Genomic DNA, 15916 nt, shown 5'->3' with positions numbered 1-15916 from the left:
AGAAAGTAGCATAGAGTACAATAGGTGAATGGGGGTTGGGATGGAGGTGATAGGTCAGAGAGAAGGGTGGAGTGGATAGGTGGAAAGAAAGATAAGTAGGTAGGACAGGTCATGAGGATGGTGCTGAGCTGGAAGGTTGGAGGTGAGGTGAGGTGGGGGGAGGGGAAATGAGGAAACCGATGAAATCCACATTGATGCCATGGGATTGAAGTGTTCCGAGGTGGAAGATGAGGCGTTCTTCTTCCAGGCGTCGGGTGACGAGGGACCAACAGTGGAGGAGGCCCAGGACCTGCATGTCCTTGGCAGAGTGGGAGGGGGAGTTGAAATGTTGGGCCACAGGGCAGTGGGGTTAATTGGTGTGGTTGTCCCGGAGATGTCCCCTAAAGCGCTCTGCGAGGAGGCGTCCAGTCTCCCCAGTGTAGAGGAGACTGCATCGGGAGCAACGGATACAATACATGACATTGGTGGATATGTAAGGCTCCTTTGGGGCCTTAGATAGAGGTGAGGGAGGAGGTGTGGGTGCAGGTTTTGCAATTCCTGCGGTAGAAGGGAAGGTGGGTTATTGGGGGACGTGGACCTGACCAGGTAGTCACGGAGGGAACGGTCTTTGCAGAAAGCAGGAATGGGTCGGGAGGGCAATATATCCCTGGTGGTGGAGTCCGTTTGGAGGTGGCAGAAATGGTGTTGGATGATGTGATTTATGCGAAGGTTGGTAGGGTGGAAGGTGAGCACCAGGAGGGTTCTGTCCTTGTTATGGTTGGAGGGGTGGGGATTTAGGGCAGAGGGGTGGGATGTGGATGAGATGCGTTGGAGCACATCTTTGACCACATGGAAGGGAAATTGCGGTCTCTAAAGAAAAGGCCATCTGGTGTGTTCTGTGGTGGAACTGGTCCTTCTGGGAGCAAATATGGCGGAGGCGGAGGAATTGGGAATACGGGATGGCATTTTTACAAGAGGGAGGTTGGGAAGAGGTGGAATGCTCGGTGTCGGTGGGTTTGTAAAAAATGTCAGTGTCAGGTCGGTCATCATTAATGGAGATGGAGAGGTCCAGGAATGGGAGGGAGGTGTCAGAGATGGTCCAGGTGGGCATTAATGGACATCTGTTTGGAATCTTGTAACCTCCAATGATTCCAGATCAAAGGGATCATTTGAAAGTGATTGATGATTGGCTGTCAGTATCCTCTACAACGGATGTGACATTGATTGACAGGCGAACAGCCAATTGTGGCAATGTCATGCTGAAATGCAGCCAATCGGCTGAATGGAGTGGTCAATCTCCAAAGCACACAGAGACAGAGACTGAATCTTCTTCATCTTTATTCCTTTTTCCAGATTGACATTGACAGAAAACAGACTGCAATTAACAGCCCAGACAGAGGAAGCTGCACAAATTCACAGCCACAATGGAGCTTGAGGAAAACACTTGAGGAGATTTTCTCAATATCATGAGAATCCTGTCCCTTTAAACAGTGACAAAACCTTAAATTGGAACTGGCGGCTGAGCAGGAAGGAGGTCTGTTTTACTGAATCAGAGACTTCTGAGGTTCACATTGTTTTGTACAGCTGACAGTCTCCAGCAACTTCAAGAGATTTTACTTGGCATCACAAATCAACCCTGTCCCAATCAAACACTCCCAGAATAGGGACAGCATGAGGTTTGACACAGCGTAAAGCTCTGTGTCCTAATGAACTGCCTTAACCCCTGAACCTCAGAAATGTCTCCGAGCCAGTCCTGAGAAGGAAGAGAGTTGAAATTCAGTGCTGACAATGATCTTTGTCCTGCCAGCTCAGCCCTGTCCTATTTAAAGTTGTGTCTCCTCTGTGGACTGTCTCCAACACTCTACACACATTCTGATCTCCTGATGCTCTTGTTAAGGGGAGAGGAGAGAGTCACGTGGGTGAGGGCACAGGAGAAGCGAGCGTTGGACTCCCAGTCAGACTCAGAGAGGGTCAGCAGACTGCTGACACTGTAGGTGCTGTCCGAAGCTCGCAGGTAGTTGCTGGTCTGAACCCCGTCCAAAATGACTGCACCATCCTTCTTCCACTGCACCTCCAGCTCATCGGGATAGAAGTGATTGGCAAGGCACACCAGGGTGGCAGTGCCCTTGGCATTGACCTGGTCCGGGGTGGGGGGCAGCAGGGTCAGCTTGGGCGAGAGTTCTCACGGCCTGAAAGACAAGAGAAACAATTTTAATCTCTGCCATTTGAAGGGATTTCAACTCTCAGAATATTCACTGACAAAATGTTTGAACATTTGTAGCCAATACCTAACAAACCCCATAAATATACAGGCATTGTTTAAATTGCTTCTTGGGATGTGAGTGTCACTGGCAGGATCAGCATTTATTGCACATCCCTAATCACCCAAAGGGCAGTTTAGAGTCAACCACATTGCTGTGGGTCTGGAGTCACATGGTAAGGATGGCAGTTTCCTTCCCTAAAGGACATTAAGGAATCAGATGGCTTTTTCCTGACAATCAACAATTGTTTCATGGTTGTCATTAGTCACTTAATTGCAGATTTTTTTATTGAATTCACATTCCACCATCTGCTGTGGCAGGATTCTAACCCTGGTCCCCAGAACATTAATCTGGATCTCCGGATGAACAACTCAGCAATAGTACCATTAAATCATCACCTCCTTTATCTTAGTTGTAGTTGAGGGTGAAAGAAAGAAGTTTGTTTCTGAACAGGGTGATTAGGAAAAGCACAACTGAAAGGCTCCCAGTTCATCCCAAAAAAGATTAATTCCTTGAAAGTGGAGTTGCAGGTAGGGGGGGGGGGGGGTGTCAAAGCCATTTGGCATGCTTTCCTTTATTGGGCAGTGCATTGAGTATTGGAGTTAGGAGCTGTTTGGCCCCTTTTGGAATACTGTGTGGAATTCTGGCCTCCCTGCTGTAGGAAAAATGTTGGGAATCTTAAAAAGATTCACAAAAGATTTCCAAGGATGTTGCCACGTTGGAGGGTTTGAGCGATCGGGAGAGGCTGAACAGGCTGAGGCTATTTTCCCTGGATCGCTGGAGGCTGAGGGATGACCATATCGGGTTTCTAACATCATCGGGGGCATTGATCAAGTGAATAGAGAATATATTTTGATCATAGTGAAGGAGTCCAGAACTAGACAGCACAGGTGAAAAGTATCAGGAGAACAATTTAAACGGGAACTAAGGCATAACTTTTTCCTGCAGAGGGTGGTACATTTTTGGAATGAGCTGCCAGAGGAAGTGGTGGAGGCTGGTATGATAACATTTAAAAGGCATTTGGATGGGTATATGAATAGGAAGGGTTTAGAAGGATATGGGCCAAATGCTGACAAATGGGACTAGATTAATTTAGGTTATCTTGTCAGCATGGACAAGTTACACAGAAGGATCTATTTCTGTGCTGTACATCTCTCTGACACTATGACTCTATGTCTCTGTGGTTGGCATGGATGAGTCAGATTGAAGAGTCTGTTTCCATGCTGTACATCGCTGTGACTCTAATTGTGTTTCAATCAAGCCCTCACTACCTCAGACTCTCCCAAAGACAGTTACACTTTGGTTGAAAACCAGTCACTGTTGCAATTTCAGGAAAGGGGCAGACAATTTCTACACAACAAGATCCCACTAGAAGCAATGAGATCAAAGAGCATTATTCATGATTTTGGTTCAAGAATAAATATTGTCCTGAACTCAACCCAAAGAGAAAGTAATTTGGTTCAGTTGGATGGAAAATGAGAAGATGGAAGGTAAAGGAGAAGGGAGGATTGCTGGTTCGTGATGGGATTGATTGTGACCAGAAAATAACAGGAAGGGACGGAATGTTTGAATATCAAAAGAAACTTAAAAGTGCAGGGAAATCAATAATAGAACAAACTTAAAGAGTTTGTATCTAAATGCAAGAAGCATTCTGAGTAAGGGAGACAAAATGATGCCACTAATCAAGATCAATTGAGGTTCCAAGGAATAAAAACTAATTAAAGTGGAGGAGGGCTCAGGAGAGGTTATTCAAGTTTCCAGAAGACATAATGGGACAGAGAGTGTGGAAAGGATCAGGTATCGAACGTAAAGCACAGCAGATAAGGGGACAATGATGGGAAGGAGGGCAGTCAATGCAGGACTGAGGGAGTTGCACTTAAAAGCACACAATATACACAATGGGCTTGTAGTGCAGATTGAAACTGGCAGGTACGATGTTGTGGGTATCACAGAGACATGGCTGTAAGGGGATCCAGGCTGGGAACTAAATATCCAAGGATACATGTCCTATCAAAAGGACAGGCAGATGGGCAGAGGGGCAAGAGTTGCCTTGTTCGTAAGAAATGACTTTAAATCAATAGCAAGAAGTGATACAGTCAGAAGGTGTAGAATCTGTGTGGGTAGAGTTGAGGAACCCAAGAAATAAAGAATCTGATGCAAGTTATGTTCAGGTCTCCAAGCAGTAACCAGGGTGTGGGGAAGGAAATCTATCAGGAGACAGAAAAGGGTAAAAACAATGACTGCAGATGCTGGAAACCAGATTCTAGATTAGAGTGGTGCTGGATTGGCACAGCAGTTCAGGTAGCATCTGAGGAGCAGTAAAATCAACGTTTTGGGCAAAAGCCCTTCATCAGGAATACAGGCAGACAGCCTGAAGGGTGGAGAGAAAAGTGAGAGGAGGGTGGAGGTGGGGGTAAAGTAGCATAGAGTTCAATAGGGGGTGGGAGGATGGAGTGGATAGGTGGAAAAGAAGATAGGCAGGTCGGGCAAGTTATGGAGACAGTGCTGAGCTGGAAGTTTGGAACTGGAGACAGAAAAGCCAAATACAAAATGTTATGACAGACTTCAATGGATAGGTGGACTGGGTAGCACATCTCAACAAAAGGATTTCATGGAATGTCTACAAGATGGTTTTTGAAACAGCTTGTGGTTGATCATTTGGAACAGGCAGTTTTGGATTCAGTGATGTGTAATGAGGCCAATTTGATTAGTGAGCTGAAGTTGAAAGTATCCCTCTGGATAAGTGACCATAATATGATAGAATTCCCCCTGTAGTTTGAGAGGGAAAAGCTGCAATCAGATGGAACAGTATTTCAATTGAGTAAAGTTAAGTACAAAGACATGAGGAAGGAGTTGATCAGAGTTGATTGGAAGGGGAGCCGAGCAGGTAAGATGGTGGGGCAGCAAACAGCAGAGTTTCTGGCGGTAATTCAAGAAGCAGAGTAGGAATTCCTCCTGAAAAAGAAGAAACAGACTAAGGAGAGGACAAGGCAACCATGGCTGATGAGGGAGGTCAAGGACAGCATAAAAGCAAAAGGAAAAGGCATACAATGTGGTGGAGAATAGTGGGAAGCCAGAGGGTTAGGAAGTCTTTAAAAACCTGTGGAGGATAACTAAAAAAAAAACATTCAGGGGACAGAAGTTGAAATGTGGAGGGAAAGCGAACCAGTAATATAAAAGAAGATTGCAAGAGTTTCATCAGATATATAAAAATGAAGAGGGAGGCAGAAATAGACATTGGAAAAAGAATAATAGGAAAATGAAGAAAAAGGAATTGAATCCATACATTACATCAGTCTGCACAATGGAAAACACCAGCAATGTCCCAGTACTTCAAGACTATCAGGGGGCAGAGGGGAGTGTAGTGGCCATCACTAAGGAGGAGGTACTGGGGAAGCTGAAAGGTCTGAATGTGGATAACTCACCCAGACTGGTTGAACCACACCTGTGTGTTCTGAAGGAGATCACTGAGGAGATTGTGGGGACATTGGTGATGATCTTCCAGGAATCAATGGAGTCAGGGTGTGGAGGTATTTTCTAAATAAGGAAAGCCTTTGGAGATTTAAAGCACAAACCTCATTCAGGTTTCTCTTAAGGTTAACAGGCAGATCCAGTTTGTGCTTGGGAAAGCAAATGAAATGTTAGCATTCATTTCAATATGGCTAGAATACAAGGGCAGAGATGTACTGCTGAGGCTGTGTAAGGCTCTGTTCAGACTGAATTTGGAATATTGTGAGCAGTTTTGGGACCCATATTCTAAGAAACAATGTGCTGGCATTGGAGGGATTTACAAGAATGATCCTGGGGATGAAGGGCTTGTCATATGAGGCGTGGTTGAGGACTCTGGGTCTGTACTCGATGGAGTTTAGAAGGATGAGGAGGGATCTTATTGAAATTTACAGAATACTGATAGGCCTGGATAGAGTGGATGCAGAGAAGATGTTTCCAAATACAGGAGAGACTAGGTAACCAAGGCACAGCCTCAGAATGAAGGGCCGACCCTTTAGAGCTGGGATGAGGAGGAATTTCTTCAGCCAGACGGTGGAGAATCTGTGGAACTCATTGTTACAGAGGGCAGTGGAACCCAAGTCACTGAGCGTATTTAAGACAAAGATAGATAGGTTCATGATTGTTAAGGGGATGGAAGGTTCCTGAGGAGCAGGTAGGAGAATGAGGGTGAGAAGCATATCTGCCAAGATCAAATGGCAGAGCAGATTCCATGGGCTGAATGGCTGATTTCTGCTCCTGTTTCTTAAAGCTTTCTGGAGAGTTTCCCCAAACCCCTGGAACACTGAACCCACTGGACTGTGAGCCCTGCTGTAGCTGTTTGTCATCAGAAATCTGCAAAGAGATAATACAAAAGTGGAAAGAGTGTGCATCCATGTGGGAACATCAGAATGTTTCCCCGCTCCTGGAATACCATGAGTACAGGAAGTGTGGTCAGTGACAGCAGTTGGAGCTCCAGGTTTTGGAGCTTGAGCAGCAGCAGGTGTCAGTGCGGAGCGTCCATGAGGCTGAGAGCTCCGTGGAGAGCACGTTTCTAGATGTGGTCACTCTGCAGCTTCAGAGTATGCAGGGAGAGAGGGAATGGGGGAGCAGCAGACAGTCCAACAGGACCAGGAAGCTAGTACAGGAATCCCCTGAGTGCATCCCACTGTCCAACCAGGATTCAGTTCAGAATTCTGATGAGAATGATGAGAATGGGGGTCTTTAGTTTCTGAATATAGTTTGGAGTAGCAGCAGTGTAATGGGTAGAGAGGGGCCAGAGTTGCGAGAATGTGTTCAGGTGAATTTTCAGGAGGCATCGGTGGCTCAGTGGTGGCTCCGCTGGGGCAGCACGGTGGCTCAGTGGTTAGCACTGCAGCCTCACAGTACCAGGGTCCCAGGTTCGATTCCAGCCTTGGGTGAGTGGAGTTTGCACATTCTCACTATGTCTGTATGGGTTTCCTCCGGGTGCTGTGGTTTCCTCCTCTGGTCCAAAGATGTGCAGGTCAGGTGAATTGTCCATGCTAAATTGTCCATAGTGTTAGATGCATTACAGAAGGGGAAATGGGTCTGGGTGGGTTACTCTTCGGAGGATCAGTGTGGACTTGTTGGGCTGAAGGGCCTGTTTCCACACTGTAGAGAATCTAATCTAATTATTGGCAGTGAAGAAGGCTGTCTAAGAATACAATGGAATCTTGACCAACTGGGCCAGTGGGTTGAGGAATGGCAGATGGAGTTTAATTCAGATAAATGTGAGTGCTGTATTTTGGTAAGACACAAGAGATGGGTGAGATCCCAAACAAATATTTCAGGTCAGTATTTACTGTGGAGAAAGCTAGGGAATTTGGAAAAATAGTGATGACTTGAAAAGAGACCACACACAAATGAGGAGACGCAAAAGATCTTAAAACACATAAAGATAGATAAACCCTAGGACCTGATCATGTGTATCCCAGAACATTGTGGGAAACTAGGGAAGAGATTGCTGGGCCCCTTGCTGAGATATGTGTATCACTGACAATTATGGGTAAGGTGCTGGAGAACCAGATAGGTTGGCTAATGTTATGCCATTATTTGAGAAAGACTGTAAGGAAAAGCCAGGGAACTATAGACCAGTGAGCCTGATGTCAGTGCTGGGTAAGATGTTGGAGTGGATTCTGTGGGATAGGATTTACATTCTTTGGATAATCAATGTGGTTCTATGCATAGGAATTCATGTCTCCTGAATTTGATTGAGGAGGTGACAAAGAAGATTGATGAAGGCAGAACAGTAAACATTATCTATATGGACTTTAGTAAAGTGTTTGACAAGGTTCCACATGATAGACTGGTCAGTAAGGTTAGACCACATGGGATCCAGAGGGAGTGAGCCATTGGGGTAAAAACATTGGATTGAAAATAGGAGACAGAGAGTGGTGGTAAAGTGTTTTTCAGACTGGAGATCTGTGAATAGCTGTGTGCCACAGGCATTGGTGTTGGGTTCACTGCTTTTGTCATTTAAAGAAATGATTTGGATGTGAATATAGGAGTTTCAGTAAGTTTGTAGATGACATCAAAATTGGCGGGACAGTAGATAGTGAAGAAAATCATTTCAGGGTACAGTGGGACCTTGATCAGATGGGGCAATGGGCAGAGGTGTGGCAAATGGAGTTCAGTTTAGATAAATGTGAGATGTTGCATTTTGGAAAGGCAAACCAGGGCAGGACTTGTACAGGTAATGGGAGGCCCCTGTGGAGTGTTGCTGAACACAGAGACCTAGGGGTGAAGATGCAGGTGCATTATTCCTTGACAGTGGAACCACAGGGAGACAGGGCGATGGAGAAGGTGTTGGGTACACTTGCCTTTATTGGTCACTGCATTGAGTACAGGAGTTGGGACATCATGGTGCAGCTGTATAGGAGATTGGTGAGGCCACTTTGGGGACAATGTGAACAATCCTGATCATTCTGCGATAGGAAGGATGTTGTTAAACTTAAAAAGCTGCAGAAATAATTTACAAGGACATGGCCAGGAATTGGAAGGTTTGAGCTAAAGGGAAAGGCTGAAGAAACTGGGGCTATTTTTCCTGCAGCATTCAAGGCTGAGGGATGGTCTTATAGATGTGTATAAAACCATGAGGGGCATGGACAGGGTGCATATCCAAGGTCTTTTCCTTGGGAAAGGGAGTCCCAAACAAGATGGCGTAGGTTTAAGGTGAGAGGCAAAACATTCAAAAGGGACCTGAGGGGTAACTTGTCACACAGGGGGTGGTATGTGTATGGATCGAGCTGCCAGAGAAAGTGTTGGTGGCAGATACAATTACAGCATTTAAAACACATTGGGATGGGCACATGGATAGGAAGGGTTTAGAGGGATGTAAGCCAAATGCTGGCAAATGGGATGAGGTCAGTTTAGGATATCTGGTGAGCATGGACAAGTTGAACTGAAAGGTCTGTTTCCACGCTGTATGACTCCATGACAATGAGAGGCTGGAAAATCTGAGACTTTTTGCTCTGATGTGTAAGAGTCTGAGGAGTGACCTTGTAGAGGTTTATAAAATCATGAGGGACATAGAAAATGTGAATAATTCAGGAAGGAGGTGACGTTTTGTAGAAATGGCAAAAAATATTCCCAAAGATCATTTCAGGGATGAGAAACATCAGTTATGAAGTTTGATTGGAGAATTTGGGACTGTCTTCTTTGGAGAAGGCTGAGAGGAGATTTGTTCGAGGAATTAAAACCAGGAGGGGCCTGGACATAGTAAATAGGGAGAAAATGTTCCCAATTGAGAAAGGATTGAGATTGAGAGACCGCAGATTGAAAGTAATTGGGAAAAGTAACATAAGTGAGATGGGGAACAACATGTTCAGCCAGTGGGTGGTTAAGGTGTGGAATGCACTGCCTGAGAGTGTGGTGGAGGCAGCTTCAATTGAAACATTCCGAAGGGAATGAGACTGTTATTTGAAAAGGAACAATGTGCAGGGTGACAGGGAGAAGGCAGGAGAATGACACTCGATAAATTGCTCATTCAGAGAGCCAGTACAGACAGGATGGACAGAATAGCCTCCTTGTGCACTGTAACAATTCTGTAACTGTGTGATTGAGCAGAGTTAAAGCTGTGGGAGGTGGGAGCTCGGTGTCTCACTGTGCTGCTGCTGCTGCTGCTGCTGCTGAGGTCAGAGAGATCAGAGACTGGGACAGGGAGCCAGAGCTCACATCAAACTCTGCCCGTGTCCGTCACACTGAGACTGGCAGGAGGCTACTCACTGATTTCACTCCATGCTGCAGGAATGGGACCACAGGCTGCAAATGGACAGAGCTCCTCCACACGGTGAGTAAAACTTACTGACTTATATCTTGCTGCTTAAAGGGGCAATGGAATTAAAGAAATACAGCTGGATACCCTGTTAGACACAGTGCTCCTCAATCAACCATTTCATTCACTGCAGCTCCCCACTAACACCTTCAACAATTCAGTACTTGTGTATTAGAAATTGTGTTTAGAAATTGAAAGGGTTAATAATGGAGGATTGAGGTTGACTTACTCAGTCTGAGCTTGGTTCCTTTACCGAACGTGCAAGGCCGCCTGTTGTGCTGCTTACAGTAATAGTCAGCGACATCCTCATTCTGAACGTTGCTGATTGTCAGGGTGAAACTGGTCCCATATCCACTGCCAGTGAATCGCTCGGACACTCCTGTGTTTCGAGTTGTTGCTTCATAGATCAGGAGAGAGGGTTTCTGTCCTTCTCGCTGCTGGTACCAGCTGAGGTCATTTGTAATATCTTGACTGGCCGTACAGGTGATGGTTGTGGTCTGGCCCAGTCCCACTGACAGCACCGGGGGTGACTGGGTCATGATGATGTCCCCACTGATACCTGAGGGGTCAGAGAGAAACACAGTGAAGTCAGAACTGTCACAGAAAGAGACTGCGAAATGAGAGATTGTTGGAGACACTGAGCATTCCTCTGGTTTCAGCATTTTCCCTTCAATCACAAGTCAGTGGCATTGGAGTGAAATGGAGAGCAGCTAAAGATTCAAGGTGGAAGGAGAGAGATTTGTACCTGTGACACAGAATGCCAGGGGCCAGATCAGCTGGATGTGTGAAATCATGGTGTGTGCCCCTGTCCCTGGGCCCGGTTCCTGATAAACTCTCCCTTCACTGGGCTCTGCTTTATAAAGCTGCAGCCTGTGAGAGTCTGACTGGGTGTTCCTCAGTATGTAAATGGAATCAGGCAGAGAGAGCCACGTCAGCCCCTCACACTTTCAATGTCTCGATGGTTTGTGACTCAACCAGCCTTTCAGGCAGTGAGTTCCAGACTCCCACCACCCTCTGGGTAAAAACATTCCTCGATTCTCCTCTCAGGGTCTACCTCAACTGAACCTGAACTCACTTGAGTTGAGAAGGATGAGAGGAGGTCTGACTGCAATGTATAACATTCTAACAGAGCTGGACAGACTTGATGCTGGAAGGAGGTTTCCCAAAGTTGGGGAGTCTGGAATCAGGTGCCACAGTTTCAGGGGGACATTGGGTCGACCGTTTTGGATTCAGATGAGGAAACATTTCTTCACTTAGAGGATGGTTAACAAGTGGAATTCTCTACCAGAGAAGGCTGTTGAGGACAAAGGACTGAATATATTCAAGAAAAAGACAGAGGTAATTCTTTTGCATTTTAACAACATCAAGGGGTATGGGAAGATGGTAGGAATATGGAATTAAGTCAGAGGGCTATCCATGATCATATTGGATGACAGAGATACTCAAAGGGCTGAATGGCCTATTCTTACTATATTTCTATGTCTGTGTTACCTTGAATCTCTGCCCCTTGGTATTGTTCCCTCTACGATGGAAAAGGTGCCTTCCTACCCACCCTATCACTGCATCTCATAATCTTACAGCCCTCTGTCAGGTCCCCTCTCAACCTTCACTGCTCCAAGGAAAACAACCCCAGACTTTCTAATCTTTCCTCATCGCTCAGAGCCTCTAGGCCAGGCAGCGTCCTGGGAAATCTCCTCTGTACCCTCTCTAGTACAATCACATCCTTCCCAGAATGTGGTGTCCAGAACGTGTCTCGCTCTCTCTCTATCACTGTCTCTCTGTTTCACATCTGCCATGTCTTTCTCTCTACATCTCTCTCCCACTCTTAATTTCTCTCATATTCTATCTCTCCCACTCTGTCTCATAGCCACTCTCTCTAACTCTCATTTGCTTCTTCACTCTGTCTCACAATCTCCATTTCTTCACCTCTCACTGTTTCCCTCATTCAATCCCTCTCCCTCACTCCCTCCAATTGTGATCTGCCGCTCTCTATTCCTTCCTCTTTTACTCTTCCTCCCTCTCTTTTGTCTCTACAGTCTCCCTCTCTCTCTCTCTCCTGCACTCCGTCTCAAATCCTACTCTTGTCTCTCTCTCTCTCTCAATCACTCACAACTCAACCCTTCTATCCTGATTCCCTTCACTCTTAGTCTCACACTCTCTTTCTCTTTCTCTGTCTGTTTCTCTCTTTCTCTCTCTCCATCCCTCTCAGTATCATCTTATTTCTTTCTCTCTATCCCTCAACCTCACCATTTCTACCTCCCTCTACCTCTCACTCGCTCGCTTCATACATCTCACACTGTCTCAGACACTCCTCATTCTCTATTTCTCACCCTCTCACACACACTCTTTCCCTCTATCTCTCTCACTGACTCTCTTCTCTCTCTTTTCCACAGTCTGCCAGGTGGCAATATTTAAATGCAGGGCGAATCCCCCTCTGCTTTGCCTCAAGAGTGGGTGTTAACCATTGACCCCAGAGGCATGTCTTCTCCTGGAGTAAGGTTCCATTTCCCACATCGAGTAGGCTTTGGCCTCTCTCAGGAAGATGGACAGATTCTTGTCAAATGAAGGGCAGTTCTGTGCTGTTGGCCTATTCTCACTGGGCACTGGTTTGGACACAAAGCGCATTCCATGAAGGCCCAGCAGAGAGAGGAGACCCTCAGGCCATCAGTGTGAGCTGGAGGGACAGGACAGGCTCTGACCAACTGACCCAGCCTGACAATCACAACATGTTCCAATCTCTTCCCCTCTCCTACCCCTCTCCTTCCCTTTCCATGATCAGTCTCCAGGTCAGAGTGTTTCACTGGGATGAGAGCTGGACAATTACATAGTTACAACAGAATGGAACTCAGCCCCATACCCACCATGGTGTCCATGACCCACTGGACTCTCCAAAAGGGGCCAGTAAACATGGAACTCCTTCCACTGGACAGTCTGCTAATAAATATGGACCACCCTGCAATAGACACTATTAAATATGGGCATCCTTCCCACTGGACCCTCCAATAGAAACCAGCAAACTGGGACTTCCTTCCCAATGGACAGTCCAATGGAGACCAGTAAACATGGACATCCATACCATTGGAACATCCAATAGATACCAGTAAACATGGGCCTCCTTTCCACTGGACTGTCCAGCAGAGACCAGTCAACACGAGCCTCCTTCCTACTGGATGTTCGAACAGATAGCAGGAACCATGGGCCTCCTTCCCCCTGTACCTTCCAATAGAGACCACTAGATATGTGTCTCATTCCTGCTGGAATCTCTAACTGAGATCAATAAACATGGGCCTTCTTCCCATTAGACCTTCCAGTATCTCAGCATTAAATCCCAAATAGGCCTCTGATTTCCATTCCCACAACATTGTCCGCCTCTGCAATACATCAGCCCCTTGACCACAGAAACCTTCATTCCTGTTTGTCCCACTCCATGATTCCGATGTCCTCTCCCAGCTTCCCCCATCCATGCACCATAAACCCCAATTGTCTGAAATGGAGTGGTCCCTTCCCAGTCTCACATCAAGGAGGAGATGGACAGATTTTTAATGAGTAATGGGTTAAAGGATGATGGAGAGTGAGCAGGAAAGTGGAGTTGAGGCTGAGATGGGATCATGCATGATTGTATTAAATGGTGGAGTGGGCTTGAGGGGCTGAATTGCCTGCTCCTGCTCCTAGTTCTTATGTTCATCCACCCCCACCCCCATTCCTCTGACTGCAACTTTGTGAACCCTCTTGAAATGTTTTGGACATTGAAGGTGCGATGTGAATTCAAGATCTGTGTGGATTTTATGTGGGGACAGAATTGTACAGGGGGAGTGATAGCTCCAGCAAGTGAACATCCTGCTGAGAGGCTCCAGCCTTCCATATACAGAATGGGGAAGTGGGGGAGGTCAGAATATACTGTCAGGGTCCATGGCACTCTCCCCCAGCAATGTGGATGGCTCTGAACTGCCCTCTGAAATAACTGAGCAAGGCACTCAGTTGTATCAATCGTGATGACATCTCAACAAAGAAATAAAATGGGACAGACCACCCAGCATCGATCTAAACACCAAAAAGACAACGAAAGAAATAGCCCTGTCTACCCTGCTCCATCCTCCTTACTGAATCTGGGGGCTAGTGCCAAATTTAGGAGAGCTGTCTCACAGACTAGTCAAGCAACAGCCTGACACAGTCACACTCACAGAATCATACCTTACAGACAATGTCCCAGACACCACCATTACTGTCCCTGAATGTGTCCTGTCCCACCAGAAGGGCAGACCCAGCAGAGCTGGCAGCACAGTGGTGTACAGCTAGGAGGGAGTTACCTTGGGAGTCCTATCCGCTGACTCCAGACCCCATGGAGTCTCATGACACCAGGTTAAACATGGGTGAGGAAACTTCCTGTTGATCAGCACATGGCGGAAGCACTGAGGGTGATGACAGCACAGAATGTACTCTGGGTGGGGGATTTCAATGCCCACCACTGAGAGTGGCTCAGCAGTACCATTACTGATCGAGCTGGTCGGGCCCTAAAGGACAAAGCTGCAGGACTGGGCCTGCAGCTGGTAGTGAAGGAAACAACAAGAGGGAAAAATCTACTTGCCCTCATCCTCACCAATCTTGCGGCTTTAGTTGCACCTGTCCTGTATGTGGAAGAGTGACCATCACAGAGTCCTTGTGGAAACAAAGTCTGACCGTCACATTGAGAATCCCCTCCATTGTGCTGTGTGGTACTATCACTGTGCTAAATAGGACAGACTTTGAACAGATAGAGCAACTCAAGGCAAGCTCAGAAGTGGTGATGATTTCCAATGATTCCATAATGTTCAGCATCATTCACAACTCCTCAAAAACTGAAGCAGTCCATGATCAGATGCACCAACATGTGGACAATATCCAGGTTTAGTCTGAAAAGCGACATTTCACATTGGTTCCATGCAAGTGCCAGGCAATGACCATCACCATTAAGAGACAATCCAACCATCGCCCCTTGACAGTGAATGGCATTATTATCACTAAATCCTCACTGTCAACATCCAGAAACTCAATTGGCTCACCACAGAAACACAATGGTTACAAGAGCAGGCTCGAAGCTAGCAATACTGCATCTAGTAACTCACCTCCTGATTCCCCTAAAGCCTGTCGATCATCAACAAGGCACAAGTCAGAATTGTGATTGAATACCCCCCATTGTCTGGATGGGTGCAGCTCCAATAACATTCATAGAGTGATGGTGTCATAGAATCACAGACCCTACAGCCAAACTTGTCCATGCCGACCAGGTTTCCAAACCTGAACGAGTCCCATTTGCCAGTGTTTGGCCCATATCTCTCTAACCTTTCCTATCCATGTCAATCATATCCTATGTCTTCCTTATCCACTCAAAAAGCTTGATAATGTTCAGAGCAAAGCAGCCTGCTTGATTGCCATCACATCCACAAAGCAGCCATCTTACCACCATTGGCACTTAGTGGCAGCAGTGTGTATTATCTATAAGATACACTGCAGAGATTCACCAAAGATCCTCATACAACACCTTCCAAAACCAAAAATAGAAATTGTTGGAAAAGCTCAAGTATGAAGGGTCACGTGCCCCAAAGCGTTAACTCTGATTTCTCTTCACAGATGCTGCCAAACCTGCTGAGCTTTCCAGCAATTTCTGTTTTTGTCTCTGATTTACAGCAGCTGCAGTTCTTTTGGTACCTTCCAAACACATGAACAGCTCCAGTTAGAAGGACAAGAGCAGCAGATATATGGGAACAGCATGTCTGCAAATTCATCTCCAAGGCACATAACATCCTGACTTGGAAATATATCGCTGTTCCATCACTGTAAGTGGGTCAAAATCCTGGAATTGCCTCCCTAGGACATTGTGGGTCAACATACAGCACGTGATCTATAGCGGTTCAATAAG

At 46.3% G+C, this 15916-nt stretch overlaps 1 protein-coding gene across 1 annotated transcript in view; it reads right to left on the bottom strand.

Moving 5' to 3' along the window:
- LOC148149238 (immunoglobulin kappa light chain-like) overlaps positions 1-10828 on the bottom strand; it is a 417092-nt gene extending 406264 nt beyond the window's left edge. Inside the window, exons 1-2 of the mRNA XM_087990300.1 lie at positions 10766-10828; positions 10250-10579 (exon numbers count right to left, since the gene is read on the bottom strand). Of these exons, the coding sequence (XP_087846426.1) occupies positions 10250-10579; positions 10766-10814 (379 nt within the window). The 5' untranslated portion in view covers positions 10815-10828. The remainder of the gene's footprint in view (positions 1-10249; positions 10580-10765) is intronic.
- Between the last annotated feature and the right edge of the window lie 5088 nt (positions 10829-15916).

Source organism: Chiloscyllium plagiosum, unplaced genomic scaffold (assembly GCF_037043375.1).
Source record: "Chiloscyllium plagiosum isolate Xiang-an unplaced genomic scaffold, Cpla_swu_hap1 HiC_scaffold_9, whole genome shotgun sequence".
In the NCBI taxonomy this organism is placed as follows: domain Eukaryota; kingdom Metazoa; phylum Chordata; class Chondrichthyes; order Orectolobiformes; family Hemiscylliidae; genus Chiloscyllium; species Chiloscyllium plagiosum.
Note: the sequence above shows the minus strand (reverse complement) of the source record. Positions and strands in the feature narration are given on the sequence as shown.